At 45.9% G+C, this 23,659-nt stretch overlaps 1 protein-coding gene and 1 long non-coding RNA gene across 3 annotated transcripts; one reads left to right on the top strand and one right to left on the bottom strand.

The window, feature by feature from the left end:
• Nucleotides 1-1,438: 1,438 nt before the first annotated feature.
• On the bottom strand, nt 1,439-16,400 carry STX4 (syntaxin 4). 2 transcript variants are annotated; one of them, XM_083707536.1, is made up of 11 exons: nt 16,122-16,400; nt 11,482-11,592; nt 10,214-10,313; nt 8,591-8,665; nt 8,333-8,403; nt 8,134-8,242; nt 4,907-4,983; nt 4,681-4,818; nt 3,892-4,002; nt 3,382-3,517; nt 1,439-2,912 (listed from the first exon to the last, which is right to left on the bottom strand). In XM_083707536.1, exons 1-10 carry the CDS (start codon nt 16,149-16,151, stop codon nt 3,434-3,436), a joined length of 906 nt encoding a protein of 301 aa, XP_083563662.1. In that variant the 5' UTR covers nt 16,152-16,400; the 3' UTR covers nt 1,439-2,912; nt 3,382-3,433. The 2 variants fall into 2 exon arrangements, with proteins under 2 accessions (XP_083563662.1, XP_083563663.1); XM_083707537.1 differs by lacking the exon at nt 16,122-16,400 and adding an exon at nt 14,422-14,517.
• Nucleotides 16,192-16,595, top strand: LOC310829318. The gene is made up of 2 exons (XR_014557218.1): nt 16,192-16,327; nt 16,529-16,595. It is a non-coding gene; the product is annotated as an uncharacterized lncRNA (long non-coding RNA).
• The last annotated feature ends 7,064 nt before the right edge of the window (nt 16,596-23,659 follow it).

Genomic DNA, 23,659 nt, shown 5'->3' with positions numbered 1-23,659 from the left:
TTAAAAAAACCTTCCTTGATTTAGTTAAGAAAAAGGACATGGTTCCCCCTACTGGCCAACATAAGGTCCTAGCTATTTCTATTAAGAGCTCTCTCCTCAACCCATCCAAATAAGAAGCAGTCAGTTCTCAAAATTAAGTACAGTGGTACCTCAGGTTACATACGCTTCAGGTTACATACGCTTCAGGTTACAGACTCCGATAACCCAGAAATAGTACCTCGGGTTAAGAACTTTGCTTCAGGATGAGAACAGAAATTGTGCTCTGGCGGCGCGGCAGCAGCAGGAGGCCCCATTAGCTAAAGTGGTGCTTCAGGTTAAGAACAGTTTCAGGTTAAGAACGGACCTCCGGAACGAATTAAGTACTTAACCCGAGGTACCACTGTAGTTGATATCAGGAAGCACCAGTTTCCAATAGTTAAGAAGCAGTGCTTTTTTTTTCTGAAAAAATGTTTAGGGGTACTCTCATTTTCCTACTCATATTGAAATACTGCCCCTCAATGAGGCCAAACTTAGATTCACAAAATGTTTAGGGGTATGTGTACCCCTGCATCCCTCCAGAAAAAAGCTATTGTTAGAAGCCAAGTAACACACTTCTCAGTAGCACAGGAGGAAGGGGGGGAAATTGCTTTGTTCCTTTTCATTACTGGTTTGGGGAATATGCTTTCAACAAGTTCCTCCCTACCCTATCTCAGAATGTATCTTTGGATTCAATCTTTCTCAGCCAAGAAGTGTTTGCTAGCAACTAAGGTGATATTGCTTTGCTGGGTCCGAGGGGTCCTCTGTGTAGAAACTGGTGTTTCCCATTGTGAGCATGTAAAAATGGGAAGGGGAAACGCAGATTGCTAGTCACAACCAAGGCTCCTTCGCAGATTGTATCTAGCTGTGTTTATCTTCCCTTCTGGGGAACACAGCAGTGTAAAACAGCTGCTCTCTAAAATGGCTCTTGAATTACATTTGGAAGAGGCATTTAAACTTGCACCTTGGGGTGATACTTTAAAATGCCATTTGAGACCCCTCATCAAGAAAGATCCCTCAGAGTATCCTCTCCTCCTGCCTGTGCTCCAGGAGCGAAGCACACTCATAGTCGGCTACCATCTACAAGAGAAGCAGGGGGCTGGCAATGAATCACTACTGAAACTACGGCTTCTTCTGTGGGGTGAGACAACAGCTAAAATGCAAACAAGCAGAGAGGTGTCAAACTGGAATTAACTTGTTCCAGGGTCTCAGAAGTTCCACAGCTTCACAGCTAAGGCCTGGAATATGTGACGCATTAATAAAACTAAAGGTTTCAAGTGTACATGCAAGCGTAACTCTTACTCCGTGCCAAGTTATTCCCACAGCCTCTTCCTTCCAGTTACAGTCAAAGGCATCCAAGACTGACAGAATGGGGGGAAGGAGCTTCTCGCATTGGGGATAACAATGAAACCACAACTTTGCAGACATTCTAGAAAGTGCTTTTATTTTTATATTACAAAATAATTTGAGGCAGGCTGCTTTTCTTTTCCTTACATTCAATCTCCAAGGCAACTGGAACAGTTTGCTAAATGCTTTGATCTGGACAAGCCCTCTTTTTCCAAAGTAGAAAAATATCAAATTTTCAGGAACAAGGCCAAAAGGTCCTGGCTTCCATTTTCTCCATGATTTCCCAACCTATTTCAGCTAGATTTGCAGACAGACAAACCCAAGGGGCTCTGGCTCCTACTCCTTCCTATAACCCTCCTTTCAAGATCTTGATTCCCCACAGCCCCTTGGGCAAGTTTTCCAGGTGGCTAATTCAAGGCCTGTGATCGGGTTTCCTGAGGGAGCAAAAAATATTGTTTGTGTGGTTTTGTCCCAATACTTTTATAGGTTGGCACTGGGAGTATCTCTCATTGAACAAAGAGAGAAAAGAGACCCAAAGAAAAGATTAAGATAATACACAGGGCTCAGAAGGGCTGTGAGCACACAACCCCTAAGGCACCAGGGACATGGCGGCTGGGAGGAGGGCCACACAGATGAAGGAGGCATGGGGAAAATGTCAACTTTAAAACTGAAAGCAGAAGGCAAACAGCTTGGTAGAAACCAATAGAAGGCATTTTAGCCACGTGAACCCAGAGGTCTTGGCTTGCTGCGCTTTGCTTCAGCTGAAACAGGCCCCATGTACTTACTAAAGGCCTCTGAAAATCCAACAAACAAGGTCAGGACAAAGGCAGTAGGTTAGAAAAAATTCACAGAGCTGCATGCTGCTTCCCTCATAGGCACATCTAACAGTGTTGAGTTTGTGGGTATGAAAGACCAGACATATCACCACCAAGTTCTGTACAATATCCATTTGTCGGCTTGTAAAGATGTACAATATACTGTGTGATAAGGGGGAAGCTTTAAAAAACTGACATGGCTTGTAGCAAGATGCATGATAAAGAACTACGACAGGCAGGGGAGATTTTAGAAGGCAGGAACTACAAAAAGGGTAAGGAAAACTCACAGCTGTCATGATCAGAATGGGAGAATTGGGGTTCCTCAAGAAGAGGAGCCATCTAGAATTCATTGCAAGGGAAGATACTGTCAAGGAGGAGGCCAAGACAGGAACTGACCATTTGCTTGTGGGTCAAGGCCACGGAATGCACTGGGGGAGAAACACAGGACCCAAATGCAAGCCACGAAAACAAACTAGGAAGTCCAAAATAAACGCAGCAGAGACTTTGCTCTAGAATGGATCTTGAGAGTTATAGGCATCTGGAAACTGTTTTGGATGCAGGGAAATCAGGGGTTTCTTGTTTCTGGGCAACAGGAAAGGAGGCAGCCATAGGAAAGCATGTGCTTTCAGGACTGGGCGAAAGGCAGGATGCATCTCCTCCAGCCATCTTTCAGTGCAAAGGCCTCCCAGGAGAGGGCAGACGTTCCAGAACCATGATGAAGCCAGAGATGGAGCCCTGAGGAGGGAAAATTCCAAAATTCACAAGAAAGAAAAGGGCAGAGTCAGAACTCTTCACTGCAGTTCCCAACTGAAGCCCTTCACCTAGCAAAATAGCTCTCCCACCACTCCCTCCTCCTACGTAGCCTGTCTAGGTGCCATTGCAAGAGGCATAAGGCATTTGAGATGCAGTGACTTATTCCTCAGCCATCACTAGCTGCAGGCAGCACCTCTAGCTCTGTCATGTGGTGCAGACCAGGTCAGAAAGAGCTGAAAATGACTACGCCCCACCCATGTATAACAGCAGCAAGAGACTGTTGCAAAAGTGCACTGGAGCTACATCAAGCCTGTTGTAACCTAGAGGGAAGAACCTGCCTTGGCATGAGATACGGCACCTCTGAGCATGAGCCTCTAGAAGCCCAGATGTTGACCATGCCTCTCCCCTCAAACGTGCAACCGTTCCTTGCATCTTTGTTCCCTATACGCACCATCGGGCTCCAGCAACGCAGCACGAAGGGAGAGGCAGAACTGGGAGCCCTCCTAGCCAACTGCAATGGATACACCAATGATGACGATGATGATGAGCACCGTGACTGTCAGGCAGATGGCAATCATGAACTTCTTCTGCAGAGCCCCAAAGCAGAGAACAGGCAAAAAAGGTGTTAAGGCAGATGGCCAGGGAGAGAGCTCTCAGCTCCTGCTATATTTTTCGTTCATCTGCTAGCCACAGGGAGGAAGAACAAGGCACTCTGACAAAGCACCAAAACACCCCCCCTTCTTCCAAGATTTCATCAGGCATTGCCCATCATCTCAAACATCTATTTGGAACAATAAAGGCTTGGCAAGTGCTTTCCCTCCTTAAGTCAAAGCAGATGTTCCCAGGTTGCCAACTTTTGCCATTTGCACAGCACAGTTGCATGTAAGCATGATACAAACAAGGTCTATTCATTTTAAAGGAGATACAACCCAAATTTCTCCAGCGAACACAGTCAATTTACCTTGCGAGCTTTCTTTTGGTTCTCTTGAGCCATGTGGAGGTGGACCTGCCCTTTCTTGACGTAGTCCTCTGAATCCAGGATGTTCTTCTCTATCCTGTCAATCGTCTCTCCCTAAATGCATCAAAGGGATGGGGATGAGGTATGAAGAAACCTCTGAGTTGAATGGGAGAGATGTGGGGTGGGGAGAAGAGACAACAGACAACTAGCACTGGGGCAAGGGTGGGTGGCCAGGGAAAATATGTGAGGGGGGCAAAGAAGCTTCCCCTGGGTAGGTAAGAGGTGGATCTGGGTCTCCATGGGGCCACTAGGGATAGAGAGAGAGAACAAGGTCAAACAAAACAGTGAGAGTACATCAGAAATCATCCAGTACAGGCCAGGAAAGAAACAAAGGTGAGCACACCTCCTCAAATATCTAGCAACCTCATCATAATAACTAAGCCCATATTAAATCTGTGTAAAAACTCCTAGGAGGCACGGATGGGAAGTGTACTTGGCAAGAAGAGTGACGGAAAGGAGCTTGAAGGCTGGTAAGAAGCCAAAGCAGAAACAAGATGGAATTGTGAGCTGACCCCTTCCCACCAGGGAAGGAAGAGTGAGGAAGGACTCGGTGCCTGCAGACAGCACCTGTATCTTCTGGTAGGGCTGAGAACAACATGTGTCTGTTGCCAGTCAGTGTAGAGAACGCCGAACTAGTTGGACCAATGGTCTAACTTGGTTTAAGGCAGCTTCCTGTATTCCCAAGAGCACCTGGATCCCGAGTACCTTCTTTCTCCTCCCCCACTGCCATACCTGCAGCTCCACTTCAGTGGCCAGGTACAGGAACATTTCGTGGAGTTCCTGGATGCTGCGCTCCAGCTTGAGGATTTCACTGTGCCGTGTCTCGATTTCGTTCAGAGCCTGCTTCGTCACTTGCGTGTCCTTCATGATCTGTGGGGAGCAAGTGCGGCCGGATAAGTTAGCCGAGGGCCCCTTTTCTACCTGGCGCCCTCCCAAGGCCTCGCCTTCTGGTACTCACATTGGAAACAAACACCTCCGTCTGACCACTCTCCAGCATCTGGTCCAGCTCTTCATCGGAAACTGCCCCGCTGTTAGCTGAAGGGGAATGAAGAAAGCAGGCTCAGCACCAAAGCAAGGTTTCCTGCCCAAAATAAGAAGCAAAGCCAGACTCCCTCACTCTTGGCAGCCTACCTTGAGCCCTTCCACTACCCCTCCTGTCTAAAGGCACTAAACCCCACACACCTCCAAAATCGGAACTCAAGGGCCACACAGCACCACTGTGCCTGTTACTCGGCTGTGGAGCCACAAAGCCTTCTGTCATGATGTACTGCCTAGCTGAAGGGAGGTGAAGCTCTCTGCCTGAAGTCTACTGTCAGGGGCTTGACATTTTGTGCTCTAAACTCCAACTTGCTGCATTCTTCAATGGTGGTTTAAATATTTGCTTTGCTTTATTCTAGGTGACTGAGGAGGTTTTCAAAACTTTTTACCTTCAGGGAACCGATTCCACATCAACAGGCCTAAAAAGCATTAAATCTTCCTTCATTTTTTACAGTGCAATCCTATGCATGCTGGCTCAGAAATAATTCCCAGTGAGCTCGGTGGGGCTTATTCCCAGGTAAATGTATACAGGATTGCAGCCTTAGCGCAATCCTGAACTAAAAGATTAACGCAACTTTAACAAAACCCACTGTGGATATGATTCAGTAGAAAGAGAATTATACATTTATAAATAAAAATAAAGCTTCCAAGGTTTTGTGGAGCTCTGGAAAAACACTAATCTTGTTAGACAGTTTGGTATCCTCTCTTCCCTTTCCCCCTCTATATTTAGATTTTTGGCTCAGCTTTATGGTAAAGTCGAGTATAGATGAAATGAGACACTGTAGACACTGGTGGTGAGGATCAAACCAAAATCTAGACTTTACAAGGAGGGATTGGGCTGATGCTGAGTGATGGGCCATCACTGACCAGTTATTAAAAGCTGTCCTAAAAGCACCTCTCTAGCTCCTAAGCTTTTTTTGCAAAAAACCTGTTCACATATTTGCAAGCTTTCCCCCTCTACAGTGAGATGCAGACAGTTTTATGGTGAAATATGAAACAGCCTACTCTCTGCAGGCAGAACACTGGAGTAGGGCAGGCTTGGGGGCTTCCAGGGTAAGAGTTCACACTTCTTCCCACACCACCTTCACACCTCCTTCCACAGGGCTGGTAGCGAGGACCCAGCTCTTCAGAATTTGTTTCAAGCCCTGCTTAAATATTAGTGGTGCCTTTGGTGAACCTTTGGTAGAAAATTGTTAAGGGGGATCCCTGATACAGCTCATGCTTTCCTGAAGATTATTAAATCTTAGCATCGCAAACACTCCTGTGAGAGATTTCAGAATGGGGATCTTCCAGCTGCCCCTGCTCCTATTCAGCACTCTGCACAATTGGTACCTCTTTTAGCTTTCAAATTCATCTGAAGGATGAGGCAGCTGAATTAAAGGATATTTCTTGACAAACTATCTTTATTTGCTGTTGGAGACTAGGAGAGCCTTCACATCAGGAATTTCAGACAATGTTTTGGTTTGTGTGATCTGGCCTATCTGAAATGAAAGAAATGCTGGAAAACCTTCCTCCCATTCCCTCCCCTCATTTGGCTGTGAAACCCCAGGCCAAGTGTGCTTTGTGCAGCTTACCCTTCCAACTCTTCTGCCTTTCAAGGTCATCTTCCTTTAGAGGACAGCAGACAGACGCTATCCGTCTCCACAGGAAGATGACTTGGCCCACGTACAAGTAGTAGCATGTCACTGAAGCTTTTTTATATATATAAAACAGTTTGAAAGCAAAAGGGCTTTCAAGATTTTACAATACCTGCGAGGTGGAGGGTTCAGTTAGGAGCCAGGGTTGTACTAACCCTTCCCCACCACCACCCCACACAACAGGATACCTTTGAAACTGCTTCAGGGAGAAAAACTTGCCTTTTGGAAGACAGCCAGACTTTAGCAAAACCAGGTCTCCTAGTACTGATTTTTTTAAAAATGTGCATCTTATCTACCCTCCTCTTCTGGGCCCCATGCCCATGCCTCCTCTTCTGGGCCCCATGCTCACAACCTACAATGCATCTCATTACCGACAACTGTTTCTCTGCTGCTTTGCTAACCCTGTACCTGAAATGTGTCACAGAAGGGAGGAAATGGGGCAAATCTCTTCCTCACAAAGACTACCAGTGTTCTCCACTTCCCCCAAACTAGAAATATTGCCAGTGCTCCCCTGCCTTGTGCCCCAAGTTTTGGAAATTTTAATAGTCCCCGTGCAGCGTGGTAGTTGAGCCTAGGCTCCACAAAAAAGTACTCTCAAACCAAGATGCATAGTCATTTTCTCCAAAGCATAAAGAGCTATAGCTTGCCTTTGGGCCAGAGACATGCCTGCAAACACACGGGAAAAAATGAAAGCCTCATCTGGCTACAGCCTGAAGTCACTCTGATAAGACAACTTGGGCAGACTTCACCATGCTAGGAATCACTGCAGCTGTATCCTTGAACTGCTCAGTTCCACTTGTCTTTCTCAGGAGCACGGGCCTGAACACACACTTGTGTGGATGGGAAAGAAAGTGTGCAAAAAACAGCAGTTATGAGCTTGGAAGTTGCCTGTGCCATGGTCACAGGCTTTCTCTTTTTAAAGCCAATGTAACGTATCCTCTACTCTGTAAAATGACTCTGCATCTAAAATGCAATGCAAATGTGCAATGCAAATCAAGTTTGCATGCTTGTTTATTTTGCATGTTTTCCACTTCTGCTAGACGATGGAAAGATAGAAGTGTAAAGAACAGGCCTTAAAGACACATCATCTGACCAGTGGAAATGTTACATGTTTTCAATGCCCACTTCCTAAGATCTAGGAACTTGCTTTATAAACAAAATCAACAAAACTTCCAGAATCCACTTATAGAGAGTGATTGCAAAGACATAAAACCCATGTGTCCCTGACCAGCATCACAAACACAACAGCTCATGCGTTTCTGGGATATCTCTAACAGCAGCATTGTGATAAGAACAGGGCACCATGTCCAAGCTTAGGATACTCATCTTAACCACCAGGCAACCCAGATGACTTTGGGCAAATCACAATCTTAGGGCTGGCACCATGACTTGTTCCCATGACTTCTGGGCGACTCTAGTAAGTAGGAACCTTGCAGCAACCAAGATTGCTGATTTGGCACTGAAATGCAGTCATCTCTGGAGCCAGTGGGAAGAAAGAGCAGACACTCACTGATCTGCAGCTGTCTCCTGATGCGCTCCAGATTCTTGTCTCGGTAGTCAGACTGCGTTGCATTGCACTGGTTGATCAGGTCCAAGAACTGTTGGGACAGGATCCCATGCTGAGGCAGAAATGGAAAGAAAGGGTTAAGGACACTTCTGTGGCCTCCTCCTCACCAGTACCCAAGCGAGCTAGCTGGGCCGCATCTGACCTGGGTTCTCTTCATACGAACGTTGATGGAGTTTTTGTTCTCATCTTCCCCATCCTTCTTGGGCTCAATTTCTATATTAAAAAATAAACAGGGCTACAATCAAGCCACGCCACTTTCTACTGGAGACAGACAGAAGGCCTCCTCCTGGTTTCAGTACAATGAGCACACAGACAAAGCTGGAGAGCAGAAGCTAGGAGGTCCGACATGCAGCACTCTTCCCTTTTAGGCATTAAGGCCCAATCCTCCTTCCACACTCACTTTTCAGGCGGGTCCGAATGTCTTTTGCCAGCTCCTTGATTTCCTCACGTAGCTTTTGCAGGTCTTGCTTCATGCCTAGAAAACACCAAGGTTAAAAAGTCAACAGCTGGGATTGTGCCAGAAAAGAATTAGATGACATCTGAATGTGGCTTTTGCTAAGGCGTTATGTATGTAGGTGCTTCTTTGCCACATCCCTTTCCCGCAGGCCATTTGGCCAACTGAAGGGAACATGGACTACAGTTGCTCTGCCCAAATTCAATCCACTGCTAGGCCAAATTATTTCTTCCTGAAGAACACTGCAGAAATGGCTGTTTCTCCATATTGCTTTGGCTAAAGCTCCATGATTCCACCTGAACTACAACCACGTCTCCTCACCTCAATGCAAAACTCCTTTGTCAATATTACTCATTTATCCTGTTTCTCTGACCACAATTATGCCTATCTTCTGATCCTTTCACTGGCTTTCCAGTCCATTCTACCTGTATATATAGAACAAAACCTTTGCCTTTACTTTTAAAGCTATCCATGGTCTTGTTCTGCTATCTTTCAGCTTTTGTTCTTCAATATATCCCACCAACTCCACCCATTTCCCCTGCTGCCCTCTTCAAGGGGGCCCTTCTTCTCTAAACGTGAACTGGGCACAACATCTGCTCATTCACTCTCTCCTCACCCCTTCTCCTTTGTGCATGGACTTTGGCTTTTCCTCTTATTTACTTTAGAGTATTTCTATTCTGCCAACCAATCAAAGTTCTCAAGGCTGCTTACAATGTATTTCAATCCCACCCCCCTCTGGTTTTCTAATGTTCTAACAATTGGCACCATGCAGCTAAATCTCTTGACTCGGAACTGACAGTTGAAGCACCCATCCGAATCCTCATTCCTAATTGAACCAAGTTTTTAACAATGCAGAATAGCATTTGCCCCTATTCACTCCTTCCTACCTTGTATGCCTTTCCATCCTACTGTTGTTCCCTTGCTGTCTATTTTAGGCTGTAAGCAACTTTGAAGCATGAATCAGTCTACTGTGCTCATACACACACTGATGGAACAGTATAAACTGTCACAATCCATAATCTGGCCTGAAGGCACATAATGCAGTATCCTTGCTAAACCTAATCAGGTCTAGTCTGGTCGGTGCTTTGATTGGAGGCTGCCTAGGAATACTATGTACATTAACGTGAGTTCCACAGAAGAAAGGTGGGGGTATACATCAATTATATTTTGGAAATTTGCTTAATTTCTATGCATTTGGACACCTCTTAAAATATCATAACCAATTTTTGCATGATGGCAATTGAAACCAAGAAGCAGGTTTTTGTTTAGATACAACTGGATTTCATTTTGAATCAATATGGTACACGGAATCTTTTCAAACTATAACTCATAAGAAAAGCAAGATATGAGGCTGCTAGGAGTAAACAGCAATGTGCACTTTGCAACAAGGCAACTCTAATTCTGCACTACTTTAAATCATGAAATTTAAATACCACTAAACTCTGCCCCTAAATTTTACCATTTTCTCCAACTTTTCTTAGCCACTTACCTCCAAGAGCTTCTTTGTCCAGTTTTCCCCCAGCCCATATCTTCTACTTCACCACCCGCATTCCCCCACTGCAAACTTACTATCCTCAGGGAGGGGTGTGGCCAAAATGGTAGTTTGATGTTTCTCTAGATCTTTTACTTTGCTTCCCAGAGTCTTCAAGGCTTCACGGATCCCACGTGTCTGAGAAGGCAATAAAAAATGATACGATGAGAAGGAGTCAATTCTAACCAGCTGAACCCTGACTTCATCTTGGAGCAACATTCAGTTATAGAAGTGCTGTCAGTCTCCTACCCTCCCCTTTTCCACTTTTCTTTGGGGGTGGTTAATGATAACACACCAGAAGAAGAAGAAGAAGAAACACATTTCCTTTTCATTGTCAATGACCCCCAAATCTCCATCAATTAAGCAGGTTGCCAATGAAGAGGTATCTCCATAGTATGAAACCCACTCATATCTCACTGCGTATAACTACAAGCCACCAGCACAGGGAACTGGCTGACTAGATCTATTTACATAAGCAGAAAGCATAATGTGTCTGCTCCATAGGGTTCTAGAAAATGCTCAAGTGATTTGCACCCTCAAGAAATCACACAAAAACACTACTGTGTGCGGGCAATACTGATGCAGCTTCAGCTTACCAAAGACTGTTCACGGATGCCAGAATTCAAATTATCTCCTCTTATTTTATTTAAAACATTTCCTCCCATACAGCTCACAGCACATTAAAAATAAAATACTATTCATAAAAACAGGAACATTAAAACTGCATGATATATAAAAACAACAGAAATTCAGCATAAAACCAATTTCAGGGGGAATGAAACTATGAAATGATTGGGAAAATAGAAGTTTTTTGCCCGGCACTGGAAAAATAACAAGGCAGGCAATGGGCAAATCTTCCACAGCCAGGGCACCACCAAAGCTTCTGTTGCCACCTGCCTCACCTCATTGGGTGGCGGCAGCTGGAGGATGGTCTCCAGAGCTTAACATAAGGAAAGGAGGACAGGGAGGTAAGCATGGTCTTATTGTTCTTCAGATGTGCAGCCAGAAGATCTCCAACTCCTCTGACACATTATAGCAACAAACCAATAGCATGCAATAGCAACTGTAGCAAGAAAAAAGTCAAGTGATCGTGAAAGAGTTTCCATGGGATAGTGAAAACAAAGATGATCATGCTGATAGATGCCATTTTTGGCACCAGAAGCGGGTGGGACATTGGTAGATGCAGGATGGAACAGGCTTATGCGTGTCCCACCAATGCACACAGCACCTTGGAATGCACACACACACACAGGAAGATAGTTTTCAAGTCAACTCCGCACATGCTTAGAAAGAAAGATTGTGGTACCGTTCGGAAGAATTCGTCAGTTGGATCTGGAGAGCCATTGGGTCTTGCTGATCCTGGCTGTGGGACCAGAGTATCGAGTTCAGTCTCTTCACAGTCCGAGTCGACATCCTTCTGTTAAAGAGAGATGTAGAGGGAAAAGATCAGATGCAGCAAAGCACTCACTGCACACGTGTTGCAGATGACGGGGGGGGGGGGGGACACACACAGACAAAAAATCCCACACTGTTCTTAGACAAGATTCATTTTCATTCATTTACAAACATTTCTATCCAAATCAACTTCCAAATCAGCTAACAATTTAAAACCAGTATTTTCAAACAATGTTTTCATTCCATTTTGCATAGTACAGAAGACACATGTTCTAAGAGTGAACAGAATCTAACATTTCATGGTTGCTTAAAAGGCTGACTTGGCACCAGTCAGCTGTGAAGAAGAACAGACAAAACTGTCTTGTGTATTCAGTTTTTCTCCCTATTCTCTATCAACACACACCGTTGTACTCTTAGACTAATACAGAACTTTTGAGAGCTATGGGCATCTGTGAGAAGATGTGCAATTGGCACTGGATGTTCATCTGGCCATAACTGCATGTGGAAAACTGGCATGTAGATCGGGTACATGCATCTATTGCTGGATGAGATGCATAACAATGTTGTAGACATATAACCAGTGTTAGAAACTGAGATATGAAAGCTAGGAAATAAATGGTACCTTAAACCTAGATTATGGGCACAACAACGGAATGTCTAGGCACACTTTTTTTATAACAAGGATACAAAGCTGAATATGAGTGAACTGCAGCTAAAACTTTATGTTCATTTTTCACATGGCCTAGTCCTTCTCCTGCCCACCACCTTAATATTCTTAAGAGGGTCTCTTCTCCAGCGAGTAGCTGGAAGTGGGGAGGCAGAAAAAAGTCCTACTTTCCTTCCACACTGCAGTTTTAATCTGAAATCGTAGGGACGGTACTACGCCAAAGCTCAGAAACTGCTTGCACTAATGAAATTCCTTGTCGCAAGATGCGCCTAGAACAATGGGAGTTTCAAACACTGAATATAATGTAACACACATTTCTCTGTGTGGATGCCAACCTGGTCACTATATTTTGCTGCTCAATAAATCTGACCAATTTTTAAACATGTAATCTTGTACAAAAGTGAGAAAAATATGTGACTGGGAAACATGGAAGACAAGTCGGACACTGAGGGCTTCCTTTGTTGGAGAACACTCTTGCCTCAGTCTTTAATTCAACATAAGCAAGAACAAAAAAAAATATGTGTTTTGCTCCTTGACTGGAAATTGGCTATGACACATACCTCGGATTAAGTACTTAATTCGTTCTGGAGGTCTGTTCTTAACCTAAAACTGTTCTTAACCTGAAGCACCACTTTAGCTAATGGGGCCTCCTGCTGCTGCCGGAGCACGATTTCTGTTCTCATCCTGAAGCAAAGTTTTTAACCCGAGGTACTATTTCTGGGTTAGCGGAGTCTGTAACCTGAAGCGTATGTAACCCGAGGTACCACTGTACCACTCATGAAGGATTTGGGATGAAAACCTCAACCAGTGGGGCTGGGATGTGCCTCTGTGTACTTTGGCTGAATTCTGCTCCAACTCACTTGGACCTCACATTTCTTTGTGTCAGTAGCAATGGCAATTCCCCCCCCCCCAGTTGAGAAGATGCACAACACAGGTCTTATTAGTAATATGCATATGGGCCAGGGTTCTGTGGGAGCAAATCAAACCTCAAGAACGTGACCTAGGGTATAGAATCCAGTTCCAAAAAAACTTTCATTTCATTACCTTTCATTTGAATAAACTTTAAAAGCACAACATCACTAGCTAGTTTCTAGCTCTCATGGTTGATAAGAAATGCTTGAATCTACATGTTCAACACTAGGTGAAATGTCAATAGCCAAACAATGGTTGATCAAAGTTTCTAGCAGTTGGGGACAGGGCTTCAGCACCCTCCATAATTCCATGTCCCTCTATTTCATGCAAAATATTTATGCAAATGTGCACTCTCCTGTGCTAGAGATCCATGCTGGCTGAAGCTCTTTCTAATGCTGCACTGTACTTACAAGGCAGTGACAGCATTGTCATTTGAATTACCCCACCTTTGTGCAGAATTCCATTTAGTTTGCTTTTTTTAAAAAAAAAGAATAAAGATAATCCTGCTTGTGAGACACTTTCTCCAACAGAACTGTTATGAAAAGAACCCACTATACATTCCAAAAAGTAGATGACTCCAGAAGAACTATGGTGGCATCTTTAAAACTAATTCATTTTAATTGTGGCATAAGCTTTCAAAGGCCAACAATCTTCTTTATCAAAGTAATCTATATAGGTAGTAGGAACATTACCACTCTTTAATTAGGGCTGCAAGCTTTAGCCAATTAAACTTTAACCACAGATTATGATTCAGTCCCTGCTTAATTGGAATATACCATTGTGCATGGTGCAGATGTGCCAGCTCACTCCCTTCCTGTGTCAAATTTGACAACGGACTTGAAAAGAAAAAACAAAACTAGCAGCTATTTTGTATATTAGTGTGAAACCACCCTGGTTTCCTTTCTAGTAAGAACGACAAACATCTGAAACTGACATGAGAAGTCAGTAATATGTTTCCTAAATCTGTATTTTCTCGCTACTGATAAAGATGGAGAGACAAAGGGATGAAGGGTCAGGGCAGAGATACTGAAATCTTAACAAAGCAAAGCCTAGAAATTCCATGTTTATACACAGGAGCTGAAGCATTCTGGAGGACAAGAAAGGCAACGGGAACACAGCCATAGTGTTGTTTGCTGACACCGAAAAGCATCTTAAATGTAATGTATAACTAAGTGGAAGGTGACTTTTGCATTAAGCCATCTGCAAACATTGTTCAAACCCTGAGGCAGAATCAAACTTTCTCCCTCTATCTCTCCCTCTCAAACCACTTACCATTTTGGAATCTTGTAACAAGTGAGTCCCAAATGTAACTTCCTAATGTAACATCATTTACATTCTGGTTCTTTTATAATATTTCTATCCTACCCTTCCTCCAAGGATATCAGGGCAGCAGCCACAATAATCCTATGAGGTCCGAAAGGCTGAGAGTTGACGACCTACGGTCACCTGGTAAGATGCATGGCTGAGTTGGATTTTACACATTTTCCCAACCAAAAGTCAGACACTATCCACCACCAGTTGCTGCCTCCCAAGACGAAAGACCAATGCAACATCCAGTGGCGTTATTTGGGGCTGGGTATCACTTTGGGACGCAGGTGGCGCTGTGGGTTAAAGCCTCAGCACCTAGGACTTGCCGATTGAAAGGGATTGAAAGGTCGGCGGTTCGAATCCCTGCGGCGGGGTGCGCTCCCGCTGCTCGGTCCCAGCGCCTGCCAACCTAGCAGTTCGAAAGCACCTCCGGGTGCAAGCAGATAAATAGGGACCGCTTACCAGTGGGAAGGTAAACGGCGTTTCCGTGTGCGGCTCTGGCTCGCCAGAGCAGCGATGTCACGCTGGCCATGTGACCCGGAAGTGTCTTCGGACAGCGCTGGCCCCTGGCCTCTTAAGTGAGATGGGCGCACAACCCCAGAGTCTGGCAAGACTGGCCCGTACGGGCAGGGGTACCTTTACCTTTACCTATCGCTTTGGTGTGCAATATTGCCTTGCCCAAATGAGTTAACATCTCCAGCTTCTTTTGATCTCTGGAAATTCCTGGAGGCCTAATGTACCCCAACTCCTTTCCATGGTGTTTTCCACTAAAACATTGGAGTAGGGTAGTAGCTAAGAGAAAGCCAATGAAAAGAGCAGATGAGAAGAGGGAACCAATACAAGAAGGGACAAGGGAGTGTTATGTGAATATGGGAGACAAAAGGAGCACAGTGTGAGGACAAATGGAGTGCGGGGAAGAAATATAAAAATGCTGGGAGGCAGCCTATGGAAAAGGAAGGGCAGAGATGAGGATACTCTCAGGAGGGCAACCCAAAGAGTGGATGGAGTAATGAGGGTGACAGAGAAGGGGAAATAACTGGAGGCAGCAGGAGGAGGATACAGGGATGAAGAGAGCAGATAAACAAACCGAGAACTGGGTTGGGGGTTGGGGGAGGCGAGTGGGAAAGCGGGAGACCATGATCACGGGAGGGAGGGACGGAAAACAGCGCCCCCCACAGGAGCCTGAGAGGAAAACGCGCATTTGGAAAGGAAAGCTTTTGACTGTCAAGGGGAGGGGAAGTTTGGAATTTATGAAATCCAGACAGCGAATAACAGAAACGAAAATGGCAACTCCCGGCTGTGTTTTTGGGGTGGGGGAGGTGCGCACCTGACACCCTGCGGGGGGGGGGAGCAATGGGGGCCCCTCGAGGCGCTCGGGGTCAGTGAGGGGAGGTGGAAATAGGCCTTCAGAGGACGAGGGGCCAAATTTGGGGTGAGGTTTAGGAGACCTAAAATTTGGGGTGAGGGTTAGGGGGGATGAGAAGAGCAAAAGGGACTGCGGAGGGGGGGAGGACGAGGAGGCAGAGAGAGTGAACAGCCTATAAAAGGCGAGGAGAAAGCGGCGCGCGGGGGGGAGAGCGTGGCCGACGGCGCAAAGGAGGCACGGAAAGGGGAGGAGCAAAGGCGACCGTTGTGGGCGTGGCCAGCCGCGCGAGGATTCTCACCCCTCTGATCTCGTCCGTTCGGTCCCTCATAGCTGCTTCCCCCTCCTTTTTTTTTTCTTTTTCGCACTCCCGGGGACGAAGTGGCGCGGGGAGGAGGGGGGAATCAGAATGGAGGGGCAGGAGCAGACTGCGCACGCGCGCTGGAGGTCCCTCCTCCTCCTCTTCCTTCGCCTCCTCCCCCTCCCCCGCCTCTTTCTTCCTCGCGGGTAGGTAGCTTGAGAGGCAAAAAAAAAAGGGGGAAAGAGAGAAACACACTCTGTCGCCACCTAGCTCGTACTGCGCATGCGCCTTCTGGCCCCACCGCTCGGCAGTGCGGTTTTCAACCTCAACCTCTTATCCTGTGGAGAAGCAACGGAAGAGGAAGGCAGACACCAGGGATTGATTTAGTATGTTTATTGCTATTACAGAGTCTACCCGGGACCCGCTTTTTTCTGTCATTTGGAATCATTACAACGGAGGATTTTTAATTTTTTTTTTAAAAGCAACAGGAGGAGGCGGCGACTTGGGACGCCCATAATGAATATTCCTTTCTTGACTTCAATATGGCCGCTACCGGAAGTTCATCTGCGTTTACCGGATGTCGTTTTTCATCGTCTGGACATCGGCTGTCATTGAGGACCATAGAGTATGCGTAGAGTGTCCCACTAATTCTGGCCAATGCTCAATTAATACAGTAGTCTTTTGCTAAAAAAGTAGGGTCGTGTGGAAATGATTTGGAATGTGCAGCTCCGAATTTGTTTTTAATATAACCGCCAGTTTTGGGATACAGACTATTTAAATTTCTCACAAATTTTAAATGAATTAAAACGGGCCAATAGGCAACAGGTTCCCCTTCTCACCTATGGAAAATGCTAGTCTTTCCTCACACACCACCACCTTTAATTCACAGAAATTCAGCTGGTGAAGACCAAAATGCAGGGGCTGTAATGGGAAATATATATTTGCCCACTGAATTTCTGGCTGTCAGAGCTGCTACATGAACCTTTGCCAGAAAAAAAAGTTGGCAACTCTTTGCCTCCATTGGTAATTTGGAAGAAAGTTGCTTTGTTCATTTTCCTGTCAGTGTACTATAAATTACTAATAATGTATGTTCTGATCTGCCCATCTCCAAAAGGACATCGTAGACCTGAAAAGGGCATCCAAAATGATCAGGGCACTTTGCTTTTGAGGAAAGCCTAAACACATTGAGGCTTTTAGTTTAAGAAAAAAAGATGACTAAAATTAAGGAATATTAAAAGACACTTATTAAGTGGTGCATAGTGTAGAGGATGTAGCTAGAAAGAATTTTTTCTTCTGCTGCTGTAATGTTAGAACTTGGGTTCATCCAATGAATAAAACTGGTTGGCCTTGCAGTAGATTCAGGAGAGGGAAGAATGGACAGTGTCAAGATGTGTCCCGAAAATGCTACTTTTAAGAACGTAAGCTGTAAAACGGAACACCAGGGTTTCCTGTGGCAATGGTAGTAAATAGCAGAGACACTTGTTAATTATGCTCTGAAAGATTAGATTTAGTATAGTATTAAAAGTAGTATTAAAAATATGAGAGAATATTCCCTATTGAATATGTGCAACCTTTATGCTCTGAGATAGTACTACATTGACTACCAGCTGCATCTGGTTGGCCACTTTGGGATAAAAGATGGAGTAGATGTAAATGGACCTTGGGTTTGATGCACCAGATCCCTTCTTACAGAGTGAGCTTCATTTATTTTAGTAAAAAGAGTTACATCTACCCTTCAGATATTTTTCAGAGCAACTTGCACAACTTTCAGATTAATGAAATAATTTGTGGTAGTCTTCAGAACAGCCCTGGGCATAGCCTGCTTCTGTAGTCCAATGTCAAATTATATTGGCTTCTGCACTTCAATAATAATAATAATAATAATTTATTATTTATACCCCGCCCATCTGGCTGGGCCTCCCCAGCCACTCTGGGCGGCTTCCATAAAAAAAAAAAATACAGTAAAATATCACACGTTAAAAACTTCCCTAAACAGGGCTGCCTTAAGATGTCTTCTGAATGTCAGGTAGTTGTTTATCGCTTTGACATCTGCTGGAAGGGCGTTCCACAGGGTGGGCGCCACTACCGAGAAGGCCCTCTGCCTGGTTCCCTGTAGCTTTGCTTCTCGCAATGAGGGAACCGCCAGAAGGCCCTCGGCGCTGGACCTCAGCGTCCAGGCAGAATGGTGGGGGTGGAGACGCTCCTTTAGGTATACTGGACCGAGGCCGTTTAGGGCTTTAAAGGTCAGCACCAACACTTTGAATTGTGCTCGGAAACATACTGGGAGCCAATGTAGGTCTTTCAAGACCGGTGTTATATGGTCTCGGCGGCCTCTCCCAGTCACCAGTCTAGCTGCCGCATTCTGGATTAGTTGTAGTTTCCGAGTCGCCTTCAAAGGTAGCCCCACGTAGAGTGCATTGCAGTAGTCCAAGTGGGAGATAACCAGAGCATGCACCACTCTGGCAAGACAGTCCGCAGGCAGATAGGGTCTCAGCCTACATACCAGATGGAGCTGGTAAACAGCTGCCCTGGACACAGATTTGACCTGTGCCTCCATGGACAGCTGTGAGTCCAAAATGACTCCCAGGCTGCGCTCCTGGTCCTTCAGGGGCACAGTTACCCCATTCAGGACCAGGGAATCCTCCACACCTGCCCGCCTCCTGTCCCCCAGAAACAGTACTTCTGTCTTGTCAGGATTCAACCTCAATCTGTTAGCCGCCATCCATCCTCCAACCGCCTCCAGACACTCACACAGGACCTTCACTGCCCTCACTGGTTCTGATTTAAAAGAGAGGTAGAGCTGGGTATCATCCGCATACTGATGAACACCCAGCCCAAACCCCCTGATGATCTCTCCCAGCGGCCGCATGTAAATGTTGAAAAGCATGGGGGAGAGGACAGAACCCTGAGGCACCCCACAAGTGAGAGCCCAGGGGTCTGAACACTCATCCCCCACCACCACTTTCTGAACACGGCCCAGGAGGAAGGAGCGGAACCACTGTAGGACAGTGCCCCCAGCTCCCAGCCCCTCAAGACGGTCCAGAAGGATGTTATGGTCGATGGTATCAAACGCCGCTGAGAGATCCAGCAGAACTAGGAAACAGCTCTCACCTTTGTCCCTAGCCCGCCGGAGATCATCAACCAGTGCGACCAAGGCAGTTTCAGTCCCATGATGAGGCCTGAATCCCGACTGGAAGGGATCCAAATGGTCCGCTTCTTCCAGGCGTGCCTGGAGTTGTTCGGCAACCGCTCACTCAATCACCTTGCCCAAGAATGGAAGATTTGAGACTGGGCGATAGTTGGCCATTGTGGCCGCATCTAAAGATGGTTTTTTAAGAAGCGGTTTAATAACCGCCTCTTTCAGCGGGTCTGGGAAGGCTCCCTCACGGAGGGAAGCATTCACTACCCCACGAAGCCCATCGCCCAGTCCTTCCCGGCTAGCTTTTATAAGCCAGGATGGGCAAGGATCCAGGAGACATGCTTTCCACGAAGTCCCGAGCTGCCCCTTGTAAGGTCGTGTCAGCATGGATGTTAAAATCCCCTAGGACGACCAAGCTAGGTGTCTCCAGGAGAACATCCGCCACGACCTGAAGCAGCTCGGGCAGGGAATCCTTGGTGCAGCGGGGAGGTCGGTACACCAAAAGGAATCCTGTACTGCCCCTATTGCCCAACTTCCAGAACATGCACTCGGAAAACTGGGTCTTCCCAATAGGATGCCTGGTGCAAACTAATGACTTTCTAAAAATCACTGCAACCCCCCCTCCCCGCCCACATGACCTGGGTTGCTGTGCGTAAGAGAAACCTGGTGGACAAGCAGCGGCAAGGACAGGCCCATCTGCTTCATCCAACCAAGTCTCTGTCACACATGCCAGGTCAAGTCCTCCATCCATGATCAAGTCATGGATGGCAGTGGTCTTATGAATCATTGACCTGGCATTGCACAGCAGCACCTTCAGGTCATGTGGGTATCCCTTGCTGATTCTAGTATCCATCCGGTCAGGACCAGACCCGGAGGCAGGGATAGTCCTCAGACAACGACTAAACCTGCCTCCTCTGTAATGACATGGTCTGGTCTTAGCGTAACTCCTCCTGTACAATAAAATGTACAGGTATTCCATAAAATAAACCCTATTTATTTTTGGGATTTAATATCTGCAGGACTTGTAACCCTAACTCAGATTTGTTTGCCATGGCAGATTTGTATGCTTCATTTTGAATTAATTGTTTTCTGTTGTAGAATCAGTGGCTTTGCCTTAAGACAGGCATCCCCAAACTCTGCCCTCCAGCTGTTTTGGGACTACAATTCCCATCATTCCTGACCACTTGTCCTGTTAGCTAGGGATGATGGGAGTTGTAGTCCCAAAACAGCTGGAGGGCCGAGTTTGGGGATGACTGCCTTAAGAGCAATCCTATAACAATATCCACTGGGATGAGTAGGGTTAGGATTCAGTGGATCTCTGGCTGAGCTGGGAGATTCCCAGCACAACTGGGCTACACCAGCATAGCTCGCCATCCTTGGCTCAGCTGGAGATACCTGGCTCAGCCAAAGTCTGGCATATCTTAAACTGGCATAAGCCCTGGAAAAGGGGTGTTGGGTAGCGGAACCAGAGAGGTGACATAGGCTGGGTCCTAAACATGTTGGCTTGGCAACCCAGCGTAAGTTAAGCCAGCAAAAAAGGGTGGTGTGACCCAAGCACTCTTTTAAAGCCTCATTTTCCCTCTGTCAGGCTGTACTTTGCACCAGCTTAATTTACACCAGTTAGTTTTATGCCAGCTTGTGAAAAGGCTCATCCCTTATATTGAGTAAGGCCATTGGTCCATCTAGTTCACCATTGTCTACACTGGCTGGCAGTGGTTCTCCAGGGTTTCAAACAGGGTACATACCTAGCCTTACCTAAATTAGTTGGAGCTTGGAGCTGGGACCTTCTTCCTGCAAAGAGAATGCCGTAGCACTGAGCCGTTGCCCTTCCCCATGCTCATCAGTAAAGAGGGTGAGCAGGTGTAAAGAAACACAAAGGTTCATTGTCCTTTGGCTAGCTGTGTGGCATACATACTGACAGGTGCAGGTTTATCAAGCTAGGCTTATAAAATCTGTACCAGCTGAAATTTCTTCATCTATGCTGCTCTTAAAAGTGGCACTGTCCTCCTTTCCATTTTCAAGAAACCAGAGATAGGTTTGCCTCCTTTCATTGAGCTGATGATCCAGGAGGATCAGCTGCTATTTATTCTATGAGAACTAATGACTAGGCGATGTTTCCTTAATTAGCAATCTACCTGCAGTGTGGGATCTAAGGAGAGTGTTCTCTTGGTGCTGGGACGTGGGCCAAAAAAATAAGCAGTTTGACTTTGGGCAGATGGAGAAACCAGGAGCTTTATGAGTTCTAGCAAACACCTGGGGTGTGTGCCATAGCCTTGGAGTGTCTGCGTGTGTTTGCACTGCAACTATTCCTCTTTGAAAATCTGCTGCAAGATGAGCAGTTGTTCTGCCTGCTGTTGGGGGTGGGGGGTCTGCTTATAGATTTGTAAATAAGCAGAGTCTCCAGAGCTCCCTCCCTTTCGTATCGCAAGGAAACAGACTCCGTAGAGAGGCAAATCTCCCATCCTTTCTATCAGGGGAGTGAGCCGAGATGCTTTCATTTTTGTGGTAATGTCTAGGTTTACTGGGGTCTCTCTGTGTGTGGAAGGGCTTGGTAGATTGTGGGTGGGGTGGTAGTGTGGTTTTTGCTGCTTTGCAGGTGGAGGGGCTTTGGCTTGTTGTTGCGTGGAGGACCGACGGAGCTGGAGCCACCGTGCGTCAGGCCAGTCCCCTTGCTGGCTACCTTGGCAGCTTGCCCTGGCTGTCTGTGTCAATAGCGCAGCCAGTGACTCAGGAGGTTGCAAAGCTCCGTGACGGGAACAGGGATGAACTGATCCCTGCAGCCAAGGCGGAGGAGGAGGTGGGGGGGAATTAGTGTGGTTCAGAGAGGCAGGATAGGAGGAATTGTCTCCTGCTGTAAGGGACCCATTGTCTATTAAGGTCCTAAACACATAAAAAAAAAGTCCCATTGAACACAATGGGAATACTTTGTGAGCAAATGTACATGTACTTGTACTGTTAAAATGGGTGAAGTGGTGTGACACGGCTGCATGGTGGCTTATGTCTGGCCCTAGCTTTTGTTAGTGTGTGTTGGTGATAATTATTATTATTATTCATTTCATTTCTATACCACTTTATATTTTTCAGAAAACAATCTCAAAGCGGTTTAGAGCACATAAAAACATCAAATAAGACAACCCGGAATAAAAAAATTACTGTAGAAAGTCAAACTATACATTCAAAGCAACACAATTAACAGGGAACTAAAATATTATCTTAAAGATTTCAGAATAAAACATCACAGACGAGGTCAACTACAGAACGCGCAACATTTATCGCAGTTAACAACAACAATTCTGTCAAACATGTCGAAAGAAAAGGCTGCTAAAGGAAGTCAAATATAAAGTGCACATTTAAAACAGCACAATTAACAAGGGAATAAAATACATCTTAAGCATAGGAACCTGTCCGCTGCTGTTGCTGCCAATCTTGCCAATGATGGTTCATGGCAGGTGGCAGCTGAGGAAGCTCAGGCTTGATGACCTGGGTCTGTACTAAGAGACAGCCAATATATTTCCATCCATTGGGGTTAAAAGTACCAGGTTGTACCCCTGCTCTCACAAAATTATTGGGGGGACGACAGCCCACTGGGAAGTTTCGTTATCTGAGCATTAGTGGAACAAGCTGTGATGCTCTTGTACAGGTTCAATTGTGCTAGAAAGCACAAGGAATGGGGGGGGGGGGAGAGTTGCTATTGCACTCAGGTCCTGCCTTCAGGTTTCCCATAAGCCTCTGGTTGGCTGCTGTGAGAGCAGGATGCTGGAGTAGTTGGCGCATGGACCTGATCCTGCAGGGCTCTTGTGTTCTTATGTTCTGGTTCACTTCAGTAGTGCTTGCATAGGAGAACCTTTGTACCTGGTTCTTTGTACCCAATAGGCGGTGCTGGATTACCTAACAGGCAGATTCAGCATGTGCTTTAAAAAAGAATTCAACATTCGACATTTCAAAGAAAACACTGAAGTGAAAAATCAAACTTCCTTACACTCAACTGCACACCATTTCTCCGTTCCCTTTTTATTAGTTATCCTCACCAAAACCAGAAGGCACCCTACTGGTGTAGATCAAAATAATATGAGGAAATCAGATCCTGCCATGTGTTGCATAGTGTATTTATTTTTTTAAAAATATTTGACGGTTCAGTATTGCTACTGTTACCTGTGAAACACCTTTATTCCCACCCCCACTCCCCCCACCCCCAAATCTGATGCCTGAGGCCAATTGATCTTGTTGTCCAACAGGGGGGGGAGGGAACATCCTTCCGGTGTCCGACTGCAGTCCCTCTGCATAAGTTATGCATTTCTGGCGCCAAGCCCTTTGTGCTGTTTCATTTTCAGGAAACTATTCCTGGCAAGTTGGGAGCTGTGACACGTTTTTTGCTCGGCAGTGGAATCTTCCTGCCAAC

The sequence above is a fragment of the Podarcis gaigeae genome (assembly GCF_964106915.1).
Source record: "Podarcis gaigeae genome assembly, chromosome: 13".
NCBI lineage: Eukaryota > Metazoa > Chordata > Lepidosauria > Squamata > Lacertidae > Podarcis > Podarcis gaigeae.
The sequence above is the reverse complement of the archived record's forward strand: the minus strand, read 5'-3'. Positions and strand labels throughout refer to the sequence as shown.

Excerpts from the sequence above, each read along its gene's own strand:
- STX4 (XM_083707536.1), bottom strand. The coding sequence starts at position 16,151 with ATGAGGGACCGAACGGACGAGATCAGAGGG. Across the intron at positions 11,593-16,121 it reads GAACGGACGAGATCAGAGGG|AAGGATGTCGACTCGGACTG; the intron begins GTGAGAATCCTC and ends TCTCTTTAACAG. Across the intron at positions 4,984-8,133 it reads CAGGAGACAGCTGCAGATCA|CTAACAGCGGGGCAGTTTCC; the intron begins GTGAGTGTCTGC and ends ATTCCCCTTCAG.